Here is a 26,030-nt window from a genome sequence, read left to right on the forward strand (position 1 = left end):
GCATTATCAATGTTTATTGATGCGGAGAAAGCCTTTGATAATATTTCTTGGCTTTTTATGGAAAAAAATTTGGGAAGTATTGAGGTTGGTCAACAATTTTTAAACAGTATCAAAGCGATCTATTCTGAACAAAAAGCTAAAATTATTGTTAATAATGTGGTATCGGAAGAAATTAAAATTGAGAAAGGAACCAGGCAAGGGTGCCCGCTTTCCCCTCTATTATTTATTTTGGTCCTGGAGGTCTTGCTGAATTGTTTGAGAAAAGAAGAGAAAGTCAAGGGTATTGTAGTGGGCTCTAAGCAATATAAATTAAAAGCCTTTGCTGATGACTTGGTTCTAACTTTTCAGGATCCAGAGACCAGTGCAGTGAAAGCACTGGAGATGATACAGGAGTATGGGCAGCTGGCTGGTTTTAAATTAAACAACAGCAAAACCAAAGTATTGGACAAAAATTTAGATGAAGATGAAAGAAAAACCCTTATAGAAAAAAACAGGCGTAGCATTTACGAAGGTTACCGTAAATATTTGGGTGTGCCCTTAAAAGCAAAAAAATTTAATCTCTATAAAGATAATTATGAGAAAGTATGGAATGAAATAAAAAAAACTTAAGAGATTTGGTCAAATTTAAAATTCTCACTTATTGGTCGAATATCAGTGGTTAAGATGAATGTATTGCCGAAAATGCTGTTTTTGTTTCAAACTTTACCTATTATTGATAATGTCAAATGTTTTAAAGAATGGCAGAAGGCCGTGTCCAAATTTATCTGGCAAGGGAAAAAACCGAGAATTAAATATAAATTACTTACGGATTCAAAAGAAAGAGGTTTTTCCCTGCCTGATCTAAAGATATATTTTGAGGCTGCAGCCTTCTGCTGGATTAAAGATTGGATTAATCTAGAAAATGAAAATATTTTGGATTTAGAGGGATTGGACAATAGGTTTGGTTGGCATGCATATCTTTGGTATGACAAAATAAAGGCCCATAGTGGTTTTAAGAATCATATAATTAGGAAGGCACTATACAATGTGTGGATTAGATATCAGGACCTTTTGGTAAGAAAAACACCCAAAAGTATCTCACCAATGGAAGTGCAGGCACAAAAAAGCTTAATATGTAAAATAAGTGGTTGAGATATTCAGATTTATTGGTTGATGATGGGGAGGGATTTAAGTTAAAATCATTTGAACAAATCAAAGACAAGGTAAACTGGCTTCAATACTACCAAATTAATGAACTATTTAAGATTGACAAGAAAAAAGGTTTTGCAACTGAAAAAACCAAATTGGAAACGAAGTTGTTAGATACTAATGTTAAAAATATGTCTAAGATGTATAGTTTGTTATTGGAGTGGCATACAAAAGATGAGCAAGTAAAATTGGTTATGATTGATTGGGCACAAGATGTGGGACATAATATAATGTTGGAGGATTGGAGTAGACTTTGGAAGAAAGGGGTTAAGTTTACTGCAAGTACAATGTTAAAAGAGAATGTAATGAAAATGATGTATAGATGGTACTTAACCCCTGTTAAATTGGCGAAGATCTACCACAATAGTGATAAATTATGTTGGAAATGTAAAGAAAAGGAATCTTTCATAATAACATATCACAGTCATAATCATATTTCCTAACTTAATTAAATTAGGATTAAATATATAAAGAAGAAAATGTACGATAATAAATGTTCTTCTTTATATATTTAATCCTAATTTAATCCTTGGCCTAATTAAGTCGAAAGACAATGTACGATAATAAAAGTTAGAAAATATGATTATGACTGTGATGTTATTATGAAAGATTGATATTGGAAACTGCTACATATAATTACTAAGAAACTCAGATGGAAAAGTCAAACAATATGGGATCACTGCTTTCACTGCACAGCGATCCCTCTTGCTGTTCTGGCTTCTGAGATTCAGAATATTTTTTTTCCTGTTTTCCTCCTCCAAAAACTAGGTGCGTCTTGTGGTCTGGTGCGTCTTATAGAGCGAAAAATATGGTATCTGGTCTGTTAAACTCCAAATCCCTTTTGCCTGCCCTGAATACCTTGCCTATCAATTAAATTGAGTAACCTGTTTTAGCATGATGAAAGAAGTATTTCTATCCCCATAAAACCTCTTGCCGCATCGGTCCTCAGCTACCTTTTGTTCTAAACTAAAAAGCTACCTGGTAGTTTCGTTGGTTAGTGTGTGGTGCTGATAATGCCACCGTTGCAGGTTCAATCCCCATATGGGACAGCGGCATATTCCTGCGCTGCAGGGGGTTGGACTAGATGATCCTCAGGGTCTCTTCCAGCTCTACAGTTCAACATGTTCTATTGTATCACCCCTATAGAAATGCTTATGGTAGATGCAGCAAATGGGGCCTGCAGTGCAAATCACAAGAGAATCCTGTTCACACACCCCACCAAATGTGGTCTGCCATATATGATAGAATCATAGAAGTGTAGAATTGGAAGGGACCTCGAGGGTCCTAAATTCTGGACTAAAGTATCAATGTCAGATGGCCATCCAAGCTCTGCTTAAAAACCTGCAGTGAAGGAGACCACCATCTCCCGAGGGAGACTGTTCCACTTTCAAACAGTTTCTACTGTTCTTCCTAATGTTCAGTTGGAATCTCCTTTCTTGTAACTTGAATCCATTGGACTGAGCTCTACCCTCCAGCGCGGGAGGAAAACAAGCCTGCTCCGTCTTCCATGTGATATCCCTTTCGGTATCTGAGGATGGCTATCATTATCTCCCCCCAGTCTCCTCTTCGCTGAACATACCCAACTCCCCCAATCGTTCCTCTTCTTGACCCTTGGTCATCGTGATTGCCCTCCTCTGCACACATTCCATCTTATCAATATCCTTCTTAAATAGCAGTGCCCAGAACTGGACAGAGTTTTTCAGGTGCAGTCTGACCACAGCAGTATAGATAGGACTATTACTTCCCTTGACCAGGACACTATAATTCTCTTGATGCAGCCTAGAACAGCATTAGCTATTAGCTAATGGGAAAGGGATTAAAAATAAAAAAAGGGAACCCATACGAAGTCACTGTGGCACAGTACTCTGATCTTTTAAACAATACGCTGGACTGGCACAAAGGCAGGAAAGCGATAGGTAGGTCTTGCCTTGAAGCAGAGTGAGATTATCCACATGTCATCCTCTGATCTCCCTGCCACGCACAAGGGAGAACTGGCTCTGTTCAACCAAGTGGGGAATGCCATGGCAGGCTGCATGCCTACAGAGAATAAATGAACTCCCCACACATACACAAAGAGAAGGGGGGTGGGGAGAAAAGACAGATGCTTTGTGCATTTTATTCCTGGATAAAAACTTGTAATTTCTGTTGCAGATTACACTGCCCTCAAGAGCCTCTTTAGCAATCAGATTTTTAAACACTCTGAACTAAAACCGGGGCGGGGGGTGGGAAGAAAGGGAATAAAAAGGGGGGGAGAGAACTATCAATAGCATCCCACAGATGTGAAGGATTCCCCAACCTCCCTTCTTTGCCCTTGTTCTTTCGAAAAGCATACAACACAGAGACCACTCCACCAAAGTCTGCTGCATCAAAGCACCTTTGACTGGAGGACCAATGGCAAGTACTGGGAGTTGTGGCCGGGGAGAGGAGGGTGGAGAAAAATAGCAGGTCATATTTTTGGATGCATCAAGGAGGCAGCTTACATTCCAAAGGAGGGAGGCTGATAACAAAACATTATTCCAACCCAAGAGCCACCACACCTTATGAGCAGGACAGCTCAGCACCTCTTTGCAATGCCAAATGCTCTCAGGTAATCTCAGCCGCCCACTCCAACTCCACATCTTGACATCCCATAACCGCTAAAGATAAAAGCAGGAAGGCAGCTTGATGCTCAAGTCCATCCAGGTTTGAGGCGCTGGAGTCACTGTGCAAAAGGACCACTCCTTTTTTCCTGCCTACTGGCATTTCCAAATCGTGTGCCTTTCTCATCACTATTGATGAGAAAAAGTCTTTTGAGCTGGTGTGAGCAGATATTCCCTCCATATTTCACTTTTGGTCGGAAGGCAGGTGGGTGGGGGAGAAAAGAAATACAACTTTTATATGATTTTTAAAGTGAGCTAATCCAACACAATTATTTGGGTTATCTAGAAGTTACACTTCGACCAGTTAGAGTAGGAGCCTCATTTGGGGGGGAACAGGGTGTGGGTGGAGAGGGAAGCAGGGGAGAAACATGTCTCAAAATGGCCATTTTTCAAGAACTGGAATCATCCATGCACAAGGCAGTTTTTGAAGCATTTCAGAGGAAAACATAGAACGGGATGCACTGAACTGAAGGGGGGGGGGGAGTTGGTGTTCCAGTTTTTAAATTCATGGACAGCTGTCGGAGGGCCTGACAATGACAATCCTCGAGAGGTCTCTGTTTTGATATCATGTCGCAGATTGGAGGGGCCTACGATGTTAGGAAGGCTGGGAGCCCAAGAGTCTCTCGATGGCAGCGTTGATGTCTCCCCCAGTGGCAATGAGCGCCTGAAGGTTTGCCTCACGGTTGATGAAGCCCATTGCATTGAGCTGCTCAAGCTGCTGCTGGAACCGGACCTCTGGACTCTGCGCCTGCCATTGGGGGGGGGAGAGAGGAGGTGAACTGTACAGCAAGCATGGCTCAAGGCAGCTAGTATGGCACAGACCAAGCGGCCTACTCAAACCCCTCAACTGGAACCCCTGTCCTCATGCACCCATGGCTTCCAGCAGCCCTTTCACACCCAGAAGATCACTGTAGTCTGTGGGATACTCTCTCCTGCAACTAAAACAGTATGACCTTTCCTGGATTGCGATAGCTTGACCAGTTGTCCATGCAGTTGGATTACTGCAACATGCTCTATGGAGGGGCTACCCTTGGGGTTTATCCAGAGGCTGCAGCTGGTGTAAACTCAGCAACTCGGTTGCATGTGGGGACAAACTAACACCAGCAAATAACACTTCACTTGTAGGCTTTGCCCTGGCTGCCCATTTGCTACCAGGCTAAGTTCAAGGTGCTGCTACTAACATACAAGTCCCTATACAGCTTGGGACCACGGCCCTTGAGATGGCACTTTGTTTTTTATACACCCAGTAGCAGAGTTGAGAGAGGCTGTGCCAGACAGGAATAGAAAGTGCTGGGCTCTGCGATGAAACATCAGAGTCATGTTTGCCTGAGACTGCACTGCACCCCAACCAAAAGGGGTAAATGGAAGAAAGGACGAAGACTCAGGACAGAAATGCACCACTACCTACTTGAGAATTTGCACCGGCCAGTAGCTGGATCATGTGCTGCATGAGCTGCTGGTGGGGGCTGCTGTCCCCAGCTGGAGAGGCACTAGCAGGTGTTGAAGCGGAGGAGATGGGGGTCTCGGGGATTGTGCTTCCTCCGGCAGAGGGTGGAGGGACGCGAGGGGCTCCAAAAGTCCCAAGGCTGCAAGATGAGACAGGGAGAAGCTACTTAGCACAAGGCAGCAAATCCCTGAGGGAAGGAGGCAGACTTTAGGGACCTGAAGCAAGCCTTGTGCAGAGGTTGGACACAATAAAAATCACAGAGAGTGCTGCAGCTACTGGAACAGGGGAGATATGGTTAAGTCGGCCACAGATTCTTGGTTGTAGCCAGTGTTAAAGAGTTGACCCATTAATGTTAACTGGTGTGACTATTTTGGGCCTATTAATTTCTGGAGTCTACTCAAAAAAGAACTGAAACCTTGGAAATCTACAAAGGCAGGAATTGTTGTTTCCAGTTTGCAACACTGGTTGCATTTCAGTCTCTGCTTAAGAAAAGTATCGATTGATTCTCTCAGGCCTTTGCTGGACACTGATACCAATTGAGTTATCACAATGCTGTTTTGACTTAACCCTGGTTACTTTTCCATTCCATAAGCTAAGCTTAAATGCAATTTCCCCTTTTCTACACAGCCTTGTGATGTTAACATGAAAGGCGGTATAGGAAGTCTTAATAAGTAACGTAACAAAAAGCCAGAAACAGTATTGTCTTTACCCCGCCGTATGACATCACACACAGAATTTCTAGGAACAGGCTTGCCACATATACAGCGGTGCCTCGCAAGACGAAAAGAATCCGTTCTGTGATTCTCTTCGTCTAGCGGTTTTTTCGTCTTGCGAAGCAAGCCCATTGACGGACTAGCGGATTAGCGGCTTTTAGTGGCTTATCTGCTGATCGGATCAGCTGATAAGCGGCTTAGCGGCTTAGAAAAAGGGGGGGAGGGGAAAAAACCAGCAGGAACTCGCAAGACATTGTCGTCTTGCGAAGCAAGCCCATAGGAGATTCGTTTTGCGAAGCACCTCCAAAACGGAAAACCCTTTCGTCTAGCGGGTTTTCCGTCTTGCGAGGCATTCGTCTTGCAGGGCACCACTGTATTGTTCACGCAAACAATATGCACCGTGTTGTTCCCAGGACGCCCACAGAAAGGACTTCTATGTTGATCTTAGTAGTTGAAAGCGGGAGGAGCAAGAACCTCCTGCTGCTTTGCTGCCCTTCTTCAGAAGCTGAAACCTGCAGTAGTGCCCCCAAGGCCGGAGTCAGCTAAGACGTTACCTGGAAACCAGTCCCGGTGCCTCCGTTTGCAGCGTTTGGAGCCCCTGCTGGATCTGCAGCAGGGCCTGCATGGCACGAGGGTTGGTCAGGATCGAGAGAGAATCAGGGTTCTGCATCTGGGGGTGGGGGCAACAAAAATCACAAGTGAGCCACCGGTTTCAAGGAAAGTGTGGATTGCTTCTCTTGGATGTCTTCTACTCTGGTTCTTTAGTCATAAAGAAAGCTTAAGATTTGGGACACAATTCAATCACATCTTTAACGCATTTAACTAGTGTAATTCCAACCTTGCACGGTTGAAGGCCAGCTGGTTGAAACTGCACAAATGAAATGCACACAAGTTTTTTCCGGTGTGAAAAAGCTCTCTGCCTTGTACACCAAGCAAGAAGGTCCTCCTGGTACACCAGCTCTGAAAGCCTGGAAATGGTCGCATGAGATCTCTGATAGGCCTGTGCTATCTTGCATCCCAGAGCCGGCGTGCTGAGCAGGCCTTGCTCAGTAAGCAAAGCAGAGAGCTCAAAAGTTCTATGCTTTTGCTTACAGCTCAAGGCCTACTCAGCTCACTGACTCCTGAAGGCAAGGGATGCTTGTGTGGGGGACGTTGCAAGGGTTTGAGTAGATGCATTTTACCCCTGTGTAAAATTTGACAGTACTGTATTGGCTACCGGAAGTGTTTGATACTACTGCCAGTACTGCGAAACTGCTAGATTGTCGCTGAACGGCCATCACTGTGTTTCTCTAGCAGGGGTGCTTAACCCACAGCCCAAATCTGGCCTTCTTTCACACGTCTCCACACAATTTGTCTTGTTATTATTACTTTAACAGTTTTACTAATGGCTACCGCTGTGATTTGATTATGCCAAAAGGTTTTTATGCGCCCTTCACCATGGGTCAAATGCAGCCCTCAGCCTGAAAAAGGTCAGTTGTCGACCTCTAATCCTATAGATTACCATTGTTCACTTATAATGTAGCTCTTGGTAAAATTCAAAACAAGAAGTTTTTCAATGTTAACTGAGCTTTCAGATGAGAGCTTAGTGATTCTGTCTCATAGCTATTCTAAACTATCCTATACCTAAAATATGACTATTTTATTAAAATACGATGGTTTCCATCCTGCATTTTATTCAAATACTCAATTGCATTTTTTGCCATCTGGTGATATTCAACCTTTGGGGGGTTTTCACTGGCACTGGGCAACCTCCTTTTTCATTTTTGTCCAGTCACTGGATACACTGGATTTTAGTATCAGTTCAACTGCCACCAACTGCCACCAAGGCATGCCGCTCCCTGTGTCTGTCAACTGCAGTTATTGCAGACCCACACACAGCGGTAGAGCACACTATTTGAATACAAAAGGTCTCAGATTCAATCTCTGGTATCTCAAATTAACAACAGATTATTTTATTATTATTATCATTATCAATATGAGGCACCCAAGGTGGCTCACGATAGGATCAATTTTTTAAAAAAACAACAACCACAAATCAATAAATCTACAAATAAAATGGCAGCAGCAATAAACTCTAACAGAGAATGTAATCTAAATAATAGCAAGGGAACCAGACAAAAAGTCAGGAATGGAAAGGCTGCCTTCAAACAAGTTTTGCTTTGCTTTTCAACTAACCACAGTTTCTTTTTATACTTGAGCCCAACTGAACTGTGGTTAGCCTTAAGTATGGCATGTTGAAAACTGAAGCAAAAGCTTCCAATATCTAACACGCGTGGCTGTGTCAAGAGTCGGAGTGGGGACCACACCAGCCCAATGCGGATGAACGTAATACTGAGTTTAGCATTCCATCCAAACCCCAACATCCAACTGGCCAAAGGGGTGCCTAGAAGAAGAAAAAAATATTATGATCCATCAGCAGGTAATGAGAAAGACCTTTCTCAGCCCAAAACAATGGTGAACCAGTCCCAGGCAGAGTAGACAATACTGATAGATCTCTGCGGCTTCATAGGGCTGCCGCAAATAAATACGTTTAACAAGGACTCCCCAAATCCCCACAGCAGGGAGACTGCAGACCTTAAAATTATTATTGTGACATGATCACTAAAAGGGCCTGGCTAGTCCATTATGGATTTTTGTTCCTCAGCCTCTACACAAAGCTTCTTTGAAGTCCAGCCCTGAGTAAACTATTACTCCCGAAATCAAGGACAACACTCTTTATGCCGCACCTGCTGTAGAAAGGCAGGTAGCTGGAGTCGCAGGTGTTCCTGAAGCGGGGGGTTGCCGGCGAAGAGGGGAACATTCACCATCATCTGCAAAGAAGAGCAAAGGCAGCTCAGGAAGGCGGAAGTTGCTAGACCTAGCACATGTCCCATGCAGCTAGGCAATAGCAGCATATTCTGATGCCACCAAAAGCACACAGATCTAGGACCTTTTCAGTCTATTCTTGCTCCCTTTTTGGAAGATTCGGGACAGATGACAGAAAGTCTTTCTTCATGCAGGACGTAGTTAATGTATGGAACTCTTTCCCCCAAGAGGCAGCGATTGCCACCAATTTACATGGCTTGAAAGGAGGACCAGACAAATTCATAGGAGGCTACTGATCCACAGGTGCAGGCAGCAATGCTTCTGGATACCAGCTGCTGGAAACCGAAGGAGGGGAGAGGGCTCCTGTACTCAGGTCCCGCTTGCTGCTTTCCCACAGGCATCTAGTTGGCCACTTTGAGGGCCAGGATGCGGGCCACTGGACTGATCCAGCTGCAGGGCTCTTCTTCTGGTAGTTTTTAATTCCACATCTAGTAATCAATTCACATCAAGGGGCCCATTCTGCAAACAGCACACACTGCAACTTGACTTGTAAAAAGCAAACGTGAGAGTGCAGGAGTCATGAGATTCTGCTGCAGCTTTGTCAGTTACAGATATGAAATCGCTTTTGCTAAGGTAAGAGCGCTGCACTGCTAAACATCACACCAAAAGGAGGCTTCCTGGCTAACAGACCCCACCCCCTTCATGTATTGGGCCCTATGAACGCAGATTGGGCTGTACTCACTTGTGCTGCAATGTCAGGGTACTGGCCTAGCGTCTGCAACATTGTACGCATGTAAGGGGCAGAGATCACGTTCTGCATGAGCTGGGGATTCTCTGAGATCTGCTGCAGAAGACCTTGCATCTCAGGGCTGCTGAACATTCCTGTAACAAAGGGGAGAGAGTTGAAAATTTAACAGCCAACAAACATGTAGCTCTGCCAACCTAGATGGGGCAAGATGCCTGAAGCTGCTTCCTGATCACACTCCAGCAACAAAACCGGGGATCTCAAAACAAAGTGCCAAAATTGGGTTACGTTCATTGAATTAAAAGGTCACTGGAAGCCTAGCCAACCCCCTTTCTGATTTTAACCCTTTGGCAGAATCCTGCTGGCTTTTGGTTTTTTACTGCAGTCACATGGATGTCTTTTTTAAAACTTTAATTTCAAAAAGGTATCTTTTTTTTTACTGTAGCAATGAACAATATAATGAGATCCCTGCTCTTTCCCCAACAGATACAAACCACTAAAACCCCCACAGAGCCTTTCCTAATTCAAAAAGTGTCATGACAGAGATAAACAGTTGTTTTGTGGGAATGATGGGCCAAATCAATGTACATTTTTTCACTTAATGCACATGGCATGAAATACACAGAACGTGATTAACAAAACCTGATTTTCCCCTCCCTGTTGAGCCACCTATTGGATCCTTCCAGAAAAAAGGACCACCACAAGCTCAGAATGCATCCATAACAGGTTAAGTATGTTAAAGAGTTGACTTAACCTATGTCAGTTACTTAATACCAGTATGCCATTGCATCAGCTGGTAGAAAACAGTAACGAGACTTATTTACTTACTGTTTCTTTATCCCACCTTTGTCTCCAAGGCGCTCAATGTGGCGTTCATGGTTCTCCTCCTCATTTCATCCCCACAACTGCCTTGGGAGGTAGGTTAGGTTGAGCAGCACTGACTCCCCATAGCCAAGTGGGGATTTGAACCCTGATCTCTCAGGTCCTAGTCCAACACTCCAACCACTATGCCAAACTGGCTCTCACTGGCTCAGCAACCAGATTTTGATGTTGGGGGTGACAATGTTTTTTCCTTGTCACCCATGAGAGCCTCACACTAAAGTAAAAGGGTTTTTCCATTCAACTGAGCAATAATCCCGGTTCTTAAACTGTCACTGTGGCAGAGTGGAAATGTCAACCGATTCTCATCTCTCCAGAACAGTCAAAAATCTTCAGGTTAAACAACCACAAAACTACCACACTTCGAAATGAAGAGCAGTTCTGTGATCTAGAAAGGCCAACTCTGAGTGCAAGCGTGCAGCTGCCAGGACCACCTACCGCCCCTCAGACTCCACGCTAGCTATGTACGTACCAGATCCTAGGTTGGTTGCGTTGATCCCCAAAGGGTTGGAGACAGTGGGTGTGCTTTGGCTTGTCACCGAGCCGGTGCTCCCTTCGCCGCTTGGCGCCTGGCCTTGAGAGGCCGGCGTGGGGCTCCAAGGGTTGGGCAGCGGTTCTCGGTTTTCCGTCCGCAGGGGCTGCGAGTTCGAGGTGTCGGAACTCCCGGCCAAGGCAGAGAAGGGATTATTGCCAAACTAGACAGAGAAGATTTGGCTCAATGAGTGACTCTGCAAACTCTCAGATGAATTCTGCTTCACAGGATTAGCAAGAAAATGAAATGAAGGTGTGCTGGGATTACAAAACAGAGCTTTGATTTAAACTGCAGGTTTCACCAAATACGTGTTTATCATCTGCTACGTTACTTACTGTAAGCAGCCCTGAGTCTCTGACTCTATTCAGACAGCACACAAACCACACTTAAGGAGCATACCTATGATTTGGTGTGATGTCTGAACTGACAGACCATGGTTAAACCCGTCAAACAACATGGTTTAAACAAACTCTGGTTTGCAGACCAGCAACAGCTTGATGTGATCTTTGGAACAAAGAGAGAAAATGAAAACAACCATCACTAAAACTTGGATGCTTGCACACTTGTAACCACAGGGCTCTATCTTATCCTAGTCCTACTCAAAGCAGGCTCATTGAAGTTTATGGACGTGACTAACTTAATTTTGAGGATTTGCATACTAATCTTTGTAAAGTACAAACAGTTTTTGCCATTCACCTCCTACACTGATCTTTGTACAAAAATCCCAGGGTGAATTACATAATAAAACTCAATTTGGCAGGATTCATATCAAAACCACAGAACATCAAAGTACTGCTGTGCTCATGAAGGCTAGGGAGATAACCAGTCACAGACACTTATCAACTTGTCTGAGGAATTTGCAATACACTTGGTGAATCTTGTGAAATCTTAATTAAATGAGTGTTTTGTTCTGCTTAGAAGATACAGTCAGAGCTAGCCTACCTGTTCCCTGGCAGCACTGAACATGGGCTCCTGAATATCTGTGTACATCCGCCGCAGGGCATTGTACCCTCCAGGGATGCTCTCCAAATTGCTCAGGGCTCGGTCCTGGTTGCGCATCATCTCTTGCATCATGGCAGGGTTGCGTGCCAACTCCATGGTCTGAAAAGAGACGGGCAAACAGAAAACCATGAGCAGAAATATGACGAAAGCAGACAATAATGGTTTGGGCTCTGAACTATGATTAGTGCAAACCCTGGTTTGGTGTGTTGCCTAAAACAAAGTTCAAAGTCTGCCTCAAGCCACAAGCAGGGAAACAACAGCCCACCTGGCGCATAAGCTCAGGGTTGTTCAGCATGTGGCTAATCTCTGGGTTGCGCTCCATCAGCTGCTGCATCTGGGGGTTGGCCATGATCATCTGCCGCATGAAGTCTGGGTTGGACATCATGTTCTGGACCAGGGGGTTCTCCATGATCTGGGAGAGCATCTCTGGGTTGGACATCAGCTGCCGCTGCATCTGCTGCTGAAGCTCCATGAAGTTTGCAGAGCCCATCCCCAGGTGCCCGAGCCCAGCAATGCCGCCAAAGCCAGCTGAGAGAAGACACAGAGAAAGAAACCACAAATGAGAAAGGTCTGCCTGGGGCTGAATGGCTAAAACCTAAGGCCCATCTCCCTCTTGCTCCTTCTACTATCAACACACAGCCATCGGTGTAGCCAAGGGTGGCAGGGGGCAGCTGCCCCCCAAATCAATCAAAATCTGAGGTTCTCACTCCCCCCAATAAAACCCAACAAAAATCCTGGCTACGCTCATGCACAGAGCTTACTGAAAAGGCAGGATGAGATATAACAAGCCCAGCTCTTGCTCTCTGGGATCTTGCTGTGCATCAGACCCAGCAGCTCAACAACCCTTAGGGGCAGGCTCAAAAGACCCACAAGGATAAGAGCATGGGTAGGCAAACTAAGGCCCGGGGGCCAGATGCAGCCCAATCGCCTTCTCAATCCAGCCCAAGGACGATCCGGGAATCAGTGTGTTTTTACATGAGTAGAATGTGTCCTTTTATTTAAAATGCATCTCTGGGTTATTTGTGGGGCATAGGAATTCATTCATTTCCCCCAGGAAAATATAGTCCAGCCCCCCACAAAGGCTGAGGGACAGTGGACCAGCCCCCTACTGAAAAAGCTTGCTGACCCCTGGATACAAGTGTGAATAGACAAAGCTGGAGCTCCTACAAGTGGCCAATTTTCACGTGGATCATGTGATTAAGAAGGTTTTCCCTTCAGTATTTCTTTTAAGCTTTTAAAACTCAAGAGTCCACTTATAAACCCACTAATCCATCTGGTGCACACAACCCACCCCATTTTTTTATTCTTCAGTTTTCTTTCTGACATGTTCGCATTTTTGTTTGTTTTGTTAACAAATCAATAAAGCAGAACTGCCTGCCTTGAGATCCTCAGACCCTGGAACTCTGCTCTCACGCCTGCTGGAGTGGGAGCAAAGACCCCAAATGTCCCACTGGTGCCCAAGAAGACAGGAAAGCCAAAGGCTAACCCGAGCAGAAGAAACTCAGCAACGCTCACACAAGATGGAGGTGGCTCCGCCAGGGGTCCCATCTGCTGCCGGGCCTGGCGTGGCTCCCAATCCGCTGCTCCTCCGGCTGCTGCTCCCTACATCAGAGAGCGTGTTGCTGGATGTTGAAGGCTGAGGTGGGGCTGCAGGGGAAGCAGGGGCTGCCGAGGGAGTAGCAGCAGCAACAGAAGTAGCAGTAGCAGCAGCAGCAGCAGGAGGAGGGGAAGCAGCAGGCGCCACTGAAGGGTCTTGAGTTCTGCAAATAAAGGAAAGTGACAGGTGACGACACAACTGTTATGTGAACATATAGCTCTCCTTGAATTTAAAGGGAAGCTACTATCTCCCTACAAAGTACATTAGAGTAATTTAGTGTGTGTGCTCAGCAACTCTTAAAACCCTGAATTTTGCAATGGGGAAGCCCAAGCCACACACAGTTAGGTCTATGGCAGGTGGGGGTGGCTACTCTTCTTTCTCATCCTTACAAAAAGCCATCAGTAAGGTAAAAACAGAAGAACCCACAGATAAAACAACAAAGGCCAATAAAAGGGCTCTTAACTACTATGAACTACTACTACGCACACACACACTCCAGTAGCCACCCAGCTAACCACCAAATGCAGGGGCACCCAGAGGAATGAAGATCTTATTCAGTGGGCAGCTTCACAGGGGAGACAGCAGGATACATAGGTCCTGAAATAGGAGAACATGTAATTTACTTTTGAAAGTACTTCTGGCTGACACCACCATAGCATTCCATGTTTCCCCCTGGATATTTATGTTTGTTATTTAAATCTGCTTGTCATCTACTAAAGCCACACTACGTTGTTCTCTTTTACTATGAATTCAATATGGTGTGTTTATCTGTGTTTTGCATATTTCAGTTTGTATATAAACAAAGAGGCAAAGAGGAGCTATTTATTCAGAAGGATTTGAACCAGTCTTTTGAGGGGTGTGGGGAAGCTGTCACTTACTAAGTGGCATATCTGCAATATAAACTAAAGCTGACTGAATGGGCCTGCTTTTCAGAGGGAAGCTCTTACTTCTGTGGAGTTTTGATCACCAGATGCACCGTCAGTCCATCTTTGATCCCGTGCTGATTCAAGGTATCCCCGTCTTTCAGAATCTTCCCGGCAAAGATCAGAACCAGCTGATCCTGTTTGGCTTTAAACCGGCGGGAAATCTCTTCTTTAAACTGGAAAAAAGACATTTTAGAAGGTTAGGCTTTCCACAGCCATTCTTGCTGTGGTCAAGAAGGCAAAGCGGTGGCAACCCTTATCCCCTGCTGGTCTATTTAATCTTCCCGCCTCCTGGCTTCACCTTACCAAACACTGTTTCTTCATCCACACAGCACTCTGCTTTCTCCGCCCTTTCCCTTTTTATCCTAACCTGACCTCCACCTACATCCAGGCAGATTCCTGTGATGCAGGAGCTCCACAGGTCAAGTCTCACCCCCACTATGAACACATAAGCTCCTCTAGTTACTCGGTCTCTTAGCCCCCCTCCCACCCTGCAATATGGGGAAACTAATACTGCTCTTCCCATCAGGATTATGTGAAGAGCTTCAAACATTCAGCGAAGTTATTACATAAATCAGCATTGTCCAACCAGGTATCCTGCAGATGTCTGCAGTACAAAACATTCGGAGGGGACCAGAATGTTTTTATTACTCTCTGCCACCGCCCCTCCAAGCCCCAGAGAAGACTTCAACTCATTCGAAATTTCCCCCTCTTTCAATGCATCATACACCCCAGAGACATCTGCAACAAACTCCTGGATCCACTCAGCTGTTGTCTATCTTCCCCACAAGGTGGCACTCTCATCTTCATTTCTTCTCTTTCTCCCCTCATTATACCGCCTCAACCACTCCAGATTGTTCACATTCTCTTCTCCAGGCTTTACCCATTCTTCCTTTCCCCATTCTCTCCCCTCTCAGACAAATCCTCAAGCCTGATCTGCTTCATCACTATTTCTCCCTCTATGTTGCAGGAAAGAAAAGTCCGCTTGCTTCCTTGCCCAAACACTTTGCCTTGCCCAACCCACCCTCATTTCCTTTCACTCTGATCGACCCCCATTCACCACCACCCAAAACCTGGGTGCTTATGTTTTATCTCTGCTCCTCTTCCACCTGCTTCTCTTCAGAAACCCATTCGACCGCCTTGTCCTGAGCCCGGCATGTCTTGGCGGAGGAAGCGGGGAGGAAACGGGAGTCTCTGGCCTCCTTTGCCCGGCGAGGCCAGGGGGCCTCCCGAACCCACTCCTCGCGCTAAGCTTCCCTGCGACCCTCCTGCCCTGTAGATGGTGCAGCTGAGGATGCTGTTCCGCGCGCGAAGCATCCTTGTATGCAGGCAGCCCCAAGCGGCTCCTTCCCCAAATCCCACCCATCGGCGCCTTTTCTGTTGCGGGGGACACCGCAGACCCTCCCCCAAAACAGCCCACCCCTCACTTCAGCTCCGGGAGGAGTGGGTGGGCGCTCCACCACGTGACTCCGTGCCGCGCGGGCTGAGAGGTGGCCCTCCCCGCAATCCTTCCAGCGCCTCAGAGCCCGCCTCGCCCCTTTGTTCCTCGCCGCCGCCGAACAGTAACGAAAAGGGGAAGGGGGGGCAGACAACGACACTCCCCGCCGCCTCCCGCAGATCCCCTGACCTCCGCCCGCAGAGGCTGAGGGGTCCCGGCGAGAGCTTCCCCGCCCGCGGCTGACCTCCTTGACGGAGACGCGCTCGCCGGTGAGGATCTCCTCCTTGTCTTTCGGGGTCTTCACCGTCACGCGGATGAGGAGCCCCCCCGGGCCCGACTCGGGGCCGCCGCCCCCGCCTTCTCCGCTGTCGCCGCCGCCTCCGGCCGAGCCGGGCCCGCCGCCGCTCAGCTCCGCCATCTTGGCCGACCGCCCACCTGCCACCGAGGAGGTAGGGCCAGAGAGGCGCCGCTGCCTGCTGCTACCATAGAGACGCGGAAGCCATCATTTCCGATTACTTGAAGAGCACTTCCGGCGAAGCAATTCCCCCCCCCCCAAACTCGACTCAGGATTAGGATTGAAGAGCCGTACAAAATACGGGTAGGAACTCGGCGCCTCCGTGGGAAAGGCCGCCGCCGCAGCCGCTGTTCTGCGGTTCTCTCACAGATTTCGTGGACGGTCGGACGCGGCGCCGCATTTGCCATCTTCGTGGTGGAAACGGCCCTCCCTAGTGTCACCGGAAGTGCGCTATAGGGATACCGCTCTTCACGTTCGTGGGCTAACAGAGATAGGAAAAGTTGAGAGTCACACACAGGCGGCCACTTTGGGGTTTTTAAAGGGATCTCTGGCCTTGGCTGTTATTCTGCGAAGGGAGAATTCAGCAGGAGGAGACGAGAGAGGGCGGGTAGAGCGGCCCTCCGCAACGTACCTCCTAGCGACAAGTTGGTGAGCCTCTCCACCGGGGACGGGGGTGGGAACCGAAAGTGATGTTGAGATGGGGAAGACTACAATTCCCAACATGCCCCGGAGTTATTTCCTTGTTGGGTCAGGTGATGCGAGGATTCGCCCTGCTTTGCGAGGGGAGCGTCTGGCTGGAAGGTTGTGATGCTGCGCCCCAAGGCCCTCACGCAGGTGCTGAGCCAGGCGAACACGGGAGGAGTCCAGAGCACCCTGTGAGTACTTGGGCAAGCAGAGTTGGTGGGGCTTACTCGCGAGTCGCAGTGCAGAGGGTTGCACTGCAACTTACGGAACTCACTGCCTCAAGGTGTATTTGGCTAGCTTTAATAATAATAAACACTTAGAGGGAATCTAGGAGAGGAGCTTTATATTGCTGCACATAATGAAGCATTTGAAAAGGCTAGCAAAAGCAGAATAAAGGTAAAGGGACCCCTGGCCATTAGGTCTAGTCACGAACGACTCTGGGGTTGCAGCGCTCATCTCGCTTTATTGGCCGAGGGAGCCGGCGTACAGCTTCCAGGTCATGTGGCCAGCATGACTAAGCCGCTTCTGGCGAACTAGAGCAGCGCACAGAAACGCCGTTTACCTTCCCACAGGAGCGGTACCTATTTATCTACTTGCACTTTGACGTGCTTTTGAACTACTAGGTTGGCAGGAGCAGGGACCGAACAACGGAAGCTCACCCCATTGCGGGGATTTGAACCGCCGACCTTCTGATTGGCAAGTCCTAGGCTCTGTGGTTTAACCCACAGTGCCACTCGCGTCCCTTACAAAAGCAGAATACAGTACTCTAAAACGCATGAAGCTTTTAACATGCCATTTGAGGGTATCGTTTATGCCAAACGAAGATTGAGACTGATCCATGCAAACACCAGTACAATTCCAGCTGCTGTATTCATTTCAGCCTTGTAGTCTTTTCTTCAGTAGCATAAATGTTGTAAATCATGGTTTCACTACTCTAGAACTTCAGGCTTGAATTGGTCAAGAGAGTGTGTTTTTTGTCTCTTTCTGTGTGTGTAGCTATGCATATATAATTGTATATAGCATTTCAGTTCCTTTTGGTAGCAAATCATACTTTTAGTGTGTTTATGTGTGTGTACTGGGCTGCTACAGAGGCTGAATTAAAGCAGTACGTTACAAATAGTTAGGTGCAGGTCTGTAAACAACTGTGCAAAATGTCGATTGCGCATGCTGTTTTAGTTTGCTGCATGGACATTACCCTCCTATGAGCACCCATCAGGCTACAAATAAAATAAAGTATCTCTTACTCTTTTTCAGAATCACTTTTAGACATAGACACAATTCTCTAGGACTATTTAATCCTCTTTGCTGTTCCTCTCTAGCCTTCTGAACAATGAGGGCTCTCTCCTTGCATATTCTGGTTATGGAGACACAGATGCCAGAGTCACAGCTGCCATCGCCAGCAATATCTGGGTGGCTTATGACAAGAATGGGCACCAAGCGTTCAACGAGGATAACTTGAAGTTCATCCTAATGGACTGTATGGTACGTATCATGAGTTGTTGCATATCCTGGCGACCTCTACTGCTGCTGGTTCACTGGGATGCCTCAGGCACTGGGAACATCCATTTCAGGGATAGGACGAAACCTCAAATCCCCAGGTGTGGCTGGAGGCACACCTTTGTGGCAGCACGTTTTTCCATGCACGATGAAATGGCACATCTGGAAATCTTTGAGGAGCGATATTGGAAGGATGGAACATGGTGGTTGTGGGATACCCTACATACAGCCCGACCTCTGTTAGCGTTGGGCTGGAGATCGGCAAGAGGTTAGAAGATACAGCTGGAGGCAGAACGTGGCTTCATAACCACATTTGCTGGCTTAAGAGAGGCTCCACTACAAGGGAGCACTTGCCTGGAGAGGTTTCCAGCAGCTTTTCCACCAACCTGCAGAGAAAAGCTTGGAGGGTGGAGGTGGGAAAGTCGGCCCATGCTGTGCACTGAAGCCCTGGCAATCTGCTGATTTAATGGCGCATGCAAAGCCCTCTGCACAGAGTTTTGCCCAGGGATTTGGAGGTGTTGCTGATCAGCCCCTGTGGGGTTGGCCCTTCTGGATGTCATGGCAACCAGGAGGCAAACTTGCCAGCCACTGTTTTGCATGGTGACTTAATTCATAGAATTGCAGAGTTGGAAGAGACCCAATGGTCCTGGAGCCCAACCTCCTGCAATACAGGGAATTGAGTCTGCATGTCTGTTGAGGGGGCCACTTGAGGTCCTCAGCTGCCCCAATTGCTGCCTGGTGAGTGCAACGTGTAGTTGGGCTGTGCATCAGCCAACAGCCACAATAGGTTGGATGTATTCATCTCATGGTGGTGAAGCAAGCCCTGTAGGCATCATGCAGCCTGGAGCTGCTCCAGCAGGCACCAGAGGAGGCCTGTGATGGGGACACACACACTTCTGGGACGGGGCTTCTGCTTGAAGGAATTCATTTATTACAATGATATCCCAGCTTTCCTGCAAGGAGCTCAAGGCGGCATACATACTTCTCCCTCTCCCCTTTTTATCCTCACAACAGACCAAGGAGGTAGATTAGGCTGAGAGGCAGTGACTAGTCCTAGGTCACCCAGGAGCTTCACGACTGAGTGGTGACAAGAGCCCCAGTCCACTACTCCGCTACAACCTCACTGGTAGAGGAAGGTAGGGGGTAGAGAATCTCCCTGTGTTGTGGGACACTTGCTTCAGAGCTCTTGGGGGGGGCTTGCCCATAGGCTATATCTAGCACTCCCCAATGGCTTTGTGGCCCCAAGTCCGCCTTTTAAAAATTAATTATTATTTTAGAGGATTAGCAATGAACTATTATTACTATTTCAGTAGTGTAGAAGAGTTGGTGGGCAAGCCTTCTGGAAGGCAACCTTGAGAGGAGTGGTTTTCGCCACTCCCATTTTTCTGCACATTGGCCATGACCAGTTTGCCACGCGGCCCCCAGAGGATGAACGTGGCCCTTGGCCCAGAAAAGGTGTGCTGCCCCCGTATTAAAAGTGGCAGAAAGTTGTCTGAATTTGAATAGGGCAACACCTCTGTAGGGTGAGAAACCTGAATGCCCTGCAGTCTGTGAATATTGTGCACTCATATTCTCTATTCTCTCTACCCTGCTCTGCACAATGCATAAAATGACCCAAGGAGGGCCGTGTTGCCATCACCCGCGTTGCCAATCTGCTCCTGTGCATGTACGCAAAAGAGACGGTGGGATTTGGCATGCTGAAAGCCAAGGTAAGGAGTCAACCTATTCCTGGTTTTATTACTTTTATTCCTGTGGGGCAGCCCATCTTGGAAGGTGACACAAGTAAAATGAGGTTGTGGGAGGTGACTCAAATAACTACTTCCAGAGTGTCTCCCTGTTAGAGGTGCAGCAACACATCCAGCCAAGAACCTTTGGCGCTTCCTCAAGGCAGCTTATTGGGGACTCTTCTCTTCCCCCATCCCACTCATAGCATTTAATTGCAGGCATTAAGGTCTCTGGGGTCTAATTCATACACATACACCATTTGACTTTTTTACATTTCATTTTTATACACTTAGGTACGGTTCACACATGTCTGTACATCATTCGGTTACTATACTGTTCATAGAATTGTAGAGTGGGATGGGACCATGAGAGCCATCTAGTCCAGCCCCCTGCAATGCAGGGATCTTTTGCCCAATGTGGGGCTTGAACCCACAGCCCTGAGATTGAGTCTCATGCTCTACCGACTTGAGCTACGATTAGCAACTGAGTCACCTCAGCTCATCCTGTTGAAAAGCTCCGCAGTTCATGTCATGAGAGACAACAGCCTCATTTTTAAGTACCCCAAACCGGTGTTACGAGTATGTGAAGTGTTGAGATTTGGGCTTGTGGATCCTTTCTGCCCCCTCCCCAGCCAGCACATGGCCACAAGGAGTTAGGAAGCTTCTGCTTTTCAACAGCTACAGTGGTACCTCTAGTTACGAACTTAATTCGTTCCAGAGGTCCGTTCTTAACCTAAAACTGTTCTTAACTAGAGGTGTGCTATTGCTAATGGGGCCTCTTGCTGCTGCTGCACTGCCGGCACACAATTTCCGTTCTCATCCTGGGGCAAAGTTCTCAGCTCAAGGTAACTCTTCCAGGTTAGCGGAGTTTGTAACCTGAGGCATTTGTAACTCGAGGTACCACTGTACTCTTGTTGAGGGCGATGCCTGAGCCAGTGCCCGTCTGCTTTACCTGAATTCTGCAGAGGAGGTGGGCACACAGCCAACCAATTCTTTCAACCCTATGGGGAGGGCTGTAGCTCAGTGATCCCCGACATCTGCAGGTAGTGCTGGGAGAGAACCCTGCCGAGCCTCTGTCAATCAGTGTAGGTAATACTGAGCTCGGTGGACCATTGAGCTGACTCTGTATATAAGGCAGCTTCCCAACTTCCTAACCCGCCTGTCCTTGTGTTTTCCCAGGCTCAAGCTCTGGTCCAGTACCTCGAAGACCCGCTCACCCAGGTGGCTGCCTCCTGAGCAGGTGATGGAGCCCAAAGTCAAGGCCAACCTGCTGCACCCGTCTCCTGTCGGGAGAGAGTTTCAGAACAAGCTCTTGCACCGAGGTGACCCTGTGGACTCTTGCTTCTCCGCAGCCTTGATGTGCGCTGGGCGCAGGCACTTGAGTGTGTTTCAGGAAAAGGGAAATGGCAGTGGGAGGGGGAAATAAAAAAGCGTGTTCTTAGCCATTTGAGTCCGGTCTCTCTTTTGAGGAAAGAGGGGGAAGTTGCTCCTCTGCATTGGCAGAAACATCCGCCTACCATCCTGTACATATTTGACCTGGAAATAAATCCCGTAGAACGCAGTGGGGCTCGCTTACAAATTAACCCACACAGCTGCTCAAGTGCTCCAGACTCTGAACCTGAAAAGTCTGGAAGCATTTTCCTGCTGTTAAGCAAGGGGATTCAGTACTGAAGGGGAACCACCTGGTGGCAGCAGAGGAGCAAAAGACATTTCCATTCCTTTCATATTTTCCTTTTAATTGGCCAATTCCAGTAATCCCTTTCCACAGCTGGTGCTGGGTTAGCTTCAAGGCCAGTGACACCTTCCTAAGCCTGCCTTTGCTGTGCTAATGCTCTTGAGAGGAGACAGGTGGTGTTGAAAGACTTGGTAGCTGGGTGGGGTGCGTGCCTTCATTTAACTCTTCCTAGAAGTGTCAGTTCTCCTCTTAAAACAGAAAGGTGGACTCATTTCTTGCTTAGGGCTAAGTTGACAGATGGGGGAAATCATTCAGTAGGGGTTGTAACCAATGCAGCACTAATGACGTTACAAAAAATAAATTCCTCACTCTTTCCATCCCACCCTGTACACCCCTAAGTCTGTCCTGGGGTTTCCCCCAACCCTCCAGAGTGGATGCAGGGGCGCACCAGGGAAGCAGGTCCATTGCACAAGTGTAAATTCTTGCACTGATGGGACATATTAATTGGATACAGCGCTTTGTGTGTGTGTGAGTAAAAGTAACCGCACACACATTCCCCAAAAGTACATTTTCTGTCTCCTCCTGTCCACCCTTTCACATCAACATTTTGGTCATAATTGCACACTAAAGTGATACTTGTCTGTGCAGATCTCCTGGGAACATGCATCCTGCCTGCCTGTCCGGGCAGGGTCCCAAATGAGCCTGTCCTTTGTCAACTCTGTCTCTTAGAAGCTGATTTGTCTTTTGGATACTTAGTGTACCAAAGATGCTTCCAGTCTAACACAGCTGGCCAGCGTGCTTGCTTCTGCGCCCTCTTCCATTTTGTCACCTTGTATATCAGGATTGCAAAGGTGCATACTTGGGAAAGAGCCCCCTTGAACTCTGTGGGGCTGATCCAAGTGGCCAGGTTGGTGAAGACTACTTTATGGAATTCCTTCTACAGATAGGACTATCAGAGATGAACTGGTCTGGTCAGTCTCCCACCAAAGGGGAAGAAGTGCCCTTGTTCCTGGCAGCTGTATGCTCCAAGTGTCTTGCCCCAAAGCTTAGTTAACTTTTGAACAAGAGCAATTTTCAGCCTTGCTGAGTGTTTCCCCCGCAGATTGCAGCAGCCTGCATGTGTGGTTTTGTGCTAATCTCCTAGTTGTTTCATTCTGCATCTTCTCATCCTGTCCAGAATGAATTTTTTTAACTGCGTAGAAAGAGAGATTTGGGTGTCTACCTTCCCAAACGCCAGGAGAATTTCTGGAACAATTGATTCCTGAGCTGTGTCTCCTTCCTGTCCGTGTGGTTATCAACTTAAGCTTTACGACACTGTTTCATTTCACAATGCGGAATAATCTGCTTTCCCCCCATTCGTGCTGCTGCTTGTTGCCCGAACCTATAGCAAGATCTGGAGGTGGCTATTACGTGGCTAGATGAGAGTTCAGGGGCCCAGCCAAAGGGGATCTAAGCTTGATGTGATACAAATAACCAAAGCAATGCATTTTTGATGTGCAAGGCTGGACCTTCAGTGATATCAAAATGTTGCTTTGTCACATTTTATTGCCTTTCTGGTAACTTGTCACTCAAAATCCTGATTCTGGACTAGGGGATTAAAATATATATCTATTAAAACAAGAGAAATTTATGGAACTCCCTTATGAGGAAAGTTCACACCGGTTGGGAGTTTTTAGTTTAAATAAGAGGTGACAAAAAATAATTTTATAAAACTTTCAGGACAGAAAAAGAAGAAGGCACTTCTTCATGCAGTGCATAGTTGAACTATGGAACTCTCTGCCACAGGAGACAGTGATGGCCACCAACCTGGATGGCTTTAAAAGAGGATTGGGCATATTCATGGACGAGAAGGCTATCAAAGGCTACTAGCCATGATGGCTATGCTCTGCCTCCACGATCAGAGGCAATTAATGCTTCTGAATCCCAGTTGCTGGAAATCCGAGATTTGGGAGAAGAAACAACGGAAGAGGATTGGAAAAAATTTAAGGACTATTTACAAAAACAATATAAGCTGTATGAATGTTAAAAACTTACACGATTCGGAAACTATAGCTTCAGCAATTAGATTCGGGAAACAGGAAATTATTTTTTAAGTAAGAAAAGGTCAAAATCTAAGGTAATACTATGTTTAATTTAAGATATAAGTAATTGATGAAAAGTATGTTAAATTTAGAGGTGTAGTATTTGAAAAGTACAAAGTAAGGTATGAAACAAGGCAATAATTTGCTGATATTTTTATTATAAAGAATGCGGGGTAAGGGAGATGTGAGGAAGTCCAGTTAGTTATTTTAAAAAATGTTTTGAATGGTTGGTTTTCTCTTCTTTTCTTTTTCTTCTTGTTTTTTCATCTCTTTCTTCAGTGTATGTTTCTAACTTTGTATTTGAAAACTTAATAAAATATTTTTTTTAAAAAAAAAATGAATCCCAGTTGCTGGAAAACACAGGGAAGAAGAGTGCTCTTGTGAACAGGTCCCACATGCCAATTTCCCACGGGCATCTGTTTGGTCCCTGTGAGAACAGGATGCTAGACTTGATGTGCCATTGGCCAGATCTAGCAGGTTCTTCTTGTGTTCTTAACTTAAATGTCACTGACATCCTTAGGCTCTTGAATTCACAATTCAGAGGAGTCACATCTGAAGCATGGTTTGAACCTGCTTTCCCCAAAACTATTTGGCAAAGTGGGCTTTTGCAAAGGAGTCCCTCTGCCCCCAACCTTTTTCATGCTGCTCCAAGGGTCAGCTGAGGCTGTGAAAAAACCAGTTTTTGCAGGGGCATTAGAAAGCAGTGTGGGGTCGCTCTCCAGGTAGGATGGAGAAACACCTGCCTGGAGAGCTCCTGCCCATAGCTTCACTAACTACAAACCCTGAAATTTGGGGTCTCCTCCAAACCTGTGTCAAAGTTTTGCAGTGTTCAGTGTTGTGTTTGATGTGTCAATTACTCAGATTGGGGGAGGGGAGCTGCAAAACGCAGGGTTGTCGCTGCAAAATGCTGCAAGACTTGGACAAAGGTTTGGAGAGGATCCCAAACTTTGGGGTTCAGAGTTGATGAAGTTCCTGTTCATCGCTGTAGACCAGGCTTGGGCTCCATGGTCTGACTCTTGTTTGCATTTGGTTCAGTCCGGAATAGGCAACTTTCTCTGAATTCTGATTCTGGAAAAGTTGCTGCCAGGACCTTTTAACATTCACCATCACCAAGAAAGCCAACTGCTCGTCCTGTGACCATTCTGTTTTTCTGGTTTGGATGTGGTTTATTTTTCAGTTGCAAATAACGTTATCTGGAAACTTTTTGAAATTCTCTGAAGTGGAGGCTCCCCCCCCCCCGCCCCACCCCAGAAGCCTGTAAACATGAAGTATTGAGCCTTCTGGACCTCAGTTTTACCACTCCTCACCTCCCCTCAGGTTATAATTCCCACTCCTTATATATCTTAGGCTTCTCCCTCTTCAACATTCCACCCTTCTGGTCTGGTCTAACAGGATTAGTTTTTCAGGTTTATGATGGGGAGGCTAGGAATGAAGCCCGACTACGGCTGCATAGCTGACAACAACAGATACACTGGTGTATCTGAAGTGTGCGTGCACACCAAAGCTTATACCGGAACAAACTTAGTTGGTCTATAAGGTGCTACTGGACAATATTTTATTTATTTATTTTTATTTCGACTGCGTCAGACCAACTCGGCTATCTACCTGAATCTGACAACAACATGCAGCCTTCTCGTCCCCAGCAGTTGCTACTTCCCTTTTATTGGAATGAGGAACCAAGTTGCTAGCTCTCAAGATTGTGAGAAAATGCCTGAGGGCACATCAGCAGTTTTTGTTAATTTTGACCCTCAATGAAACTCTTAAGTGTTAGCGTGATGTACAGTGTTAATCATACTTGAAGTAAGCCATTGAAGTCTTGCATCAAGTCCATTAGAGTCGCATAGTTTTCGAATACGGCGATCTGTATTAAATCACATAGGCCAGAGACACACATACACGGTTAAGCATTATAGTTCTGTGGTTTTTAAGTTGTAGCAGTGTGCGTTTTTCATTAATGTTACTGTCAATTGTTATAAAATGTTTAAATGGCCTGTTGACTGCAAATGAGAGCCCCTCCCTTTATTTGCAATATATGTCAGTCATAAACAGTGATTAATAAATGCTTCTTTGAAACGTATGCTTTTACTGTGTCCCAAACTCACTAAGTTTTGGGAGAAAGTGCTGGACTATATAAACAAGAAACTATGAGGACAAAATTAAGATATT

General features: G+C 46.5%; 2 protein-coding genes across 3 annotated transcripts; one reads left to right on the top strand and one right to left on the bottom strand.

Moving 5' to 3' along the window:
* Positions 1-3,273: 3,273 nt before the first annotated feature.
* On the bottom strand, positions 3,274-16,783 carry UBQLN4 (ubiquilin 4). Of its 2 annotated transcripts, XM_082203924.1 has the most exons (11): positions 16,153-16,783; positions 14,495-14,646; positions 13,466-13,710; positions 12,216-12,478; positions 11,891-12,049; positions 10,889-11,111; positions 9,535-9,674; positions 8,714-8,797; positions 6,542-6,657; positions 5,236-5,413; positions 3,274-4,575 (listed from the first exon to the last, which is right to left on the bottom strand). In XM_082203924.1, exons 1-11 carry the CDS (start codon positions 16,324-16,326, stop codon positions 4,423-4,425), a joined length of 1,887 nt encoding a protein of 628 aa, XP_082060050.1. In that variant the 5' UTR covers positions 16,327-16,783; the 3' UTR covers positions 3,274-4,422. The 2 variants fall into 2 exon arrangements, 1 of the variants encoding a protein (XP_082060050.1); XR_014214668.1 differs by lacking the exons at positions 3,274-4,575; positions 5,236-5,413 and adding an exon at positions 8,163-8,370.
* Positions 16,784-16,918: 135 nt separating this feature from the next.
* Positions 16,919-21,549, top strand: LAMTOR2 (late endosomal/lysosomal adaptor, MAPK and MTOR activator 2). Its single transcript, XM_082204002.1, has 4 exons — positions 16,919-17,078; positions 18,207-18,369; positions 20,004-20,093; positions 21,288-21,549. The coding sequence occupies exons 1-4, from the start codon at positions 17,011-17,013 to the stop codon at positions 21,342-21,344; spliced, it is 378 nt and encodes a 125-aa protein (XP_082060128.1). The 5' UTR covers positions 16,919-17,010; the 3' UTR covers positions 21,345-21,549.
* Positions 21,550-26,030: the final 4,481 nt, after the last annotated feature.

Source organism: Podarcis vaucheri, assembly GCF_965113315.1.
Source record: "Podarcis vaucheri genome assembly, chromosome: 16".
Taxonomy (NCBI): Eukaryota; Metazoa; Chordata; class Lepidosauria; order Squamata; family Lacertidae; genus Podarcis; species Podarcis vaucheri.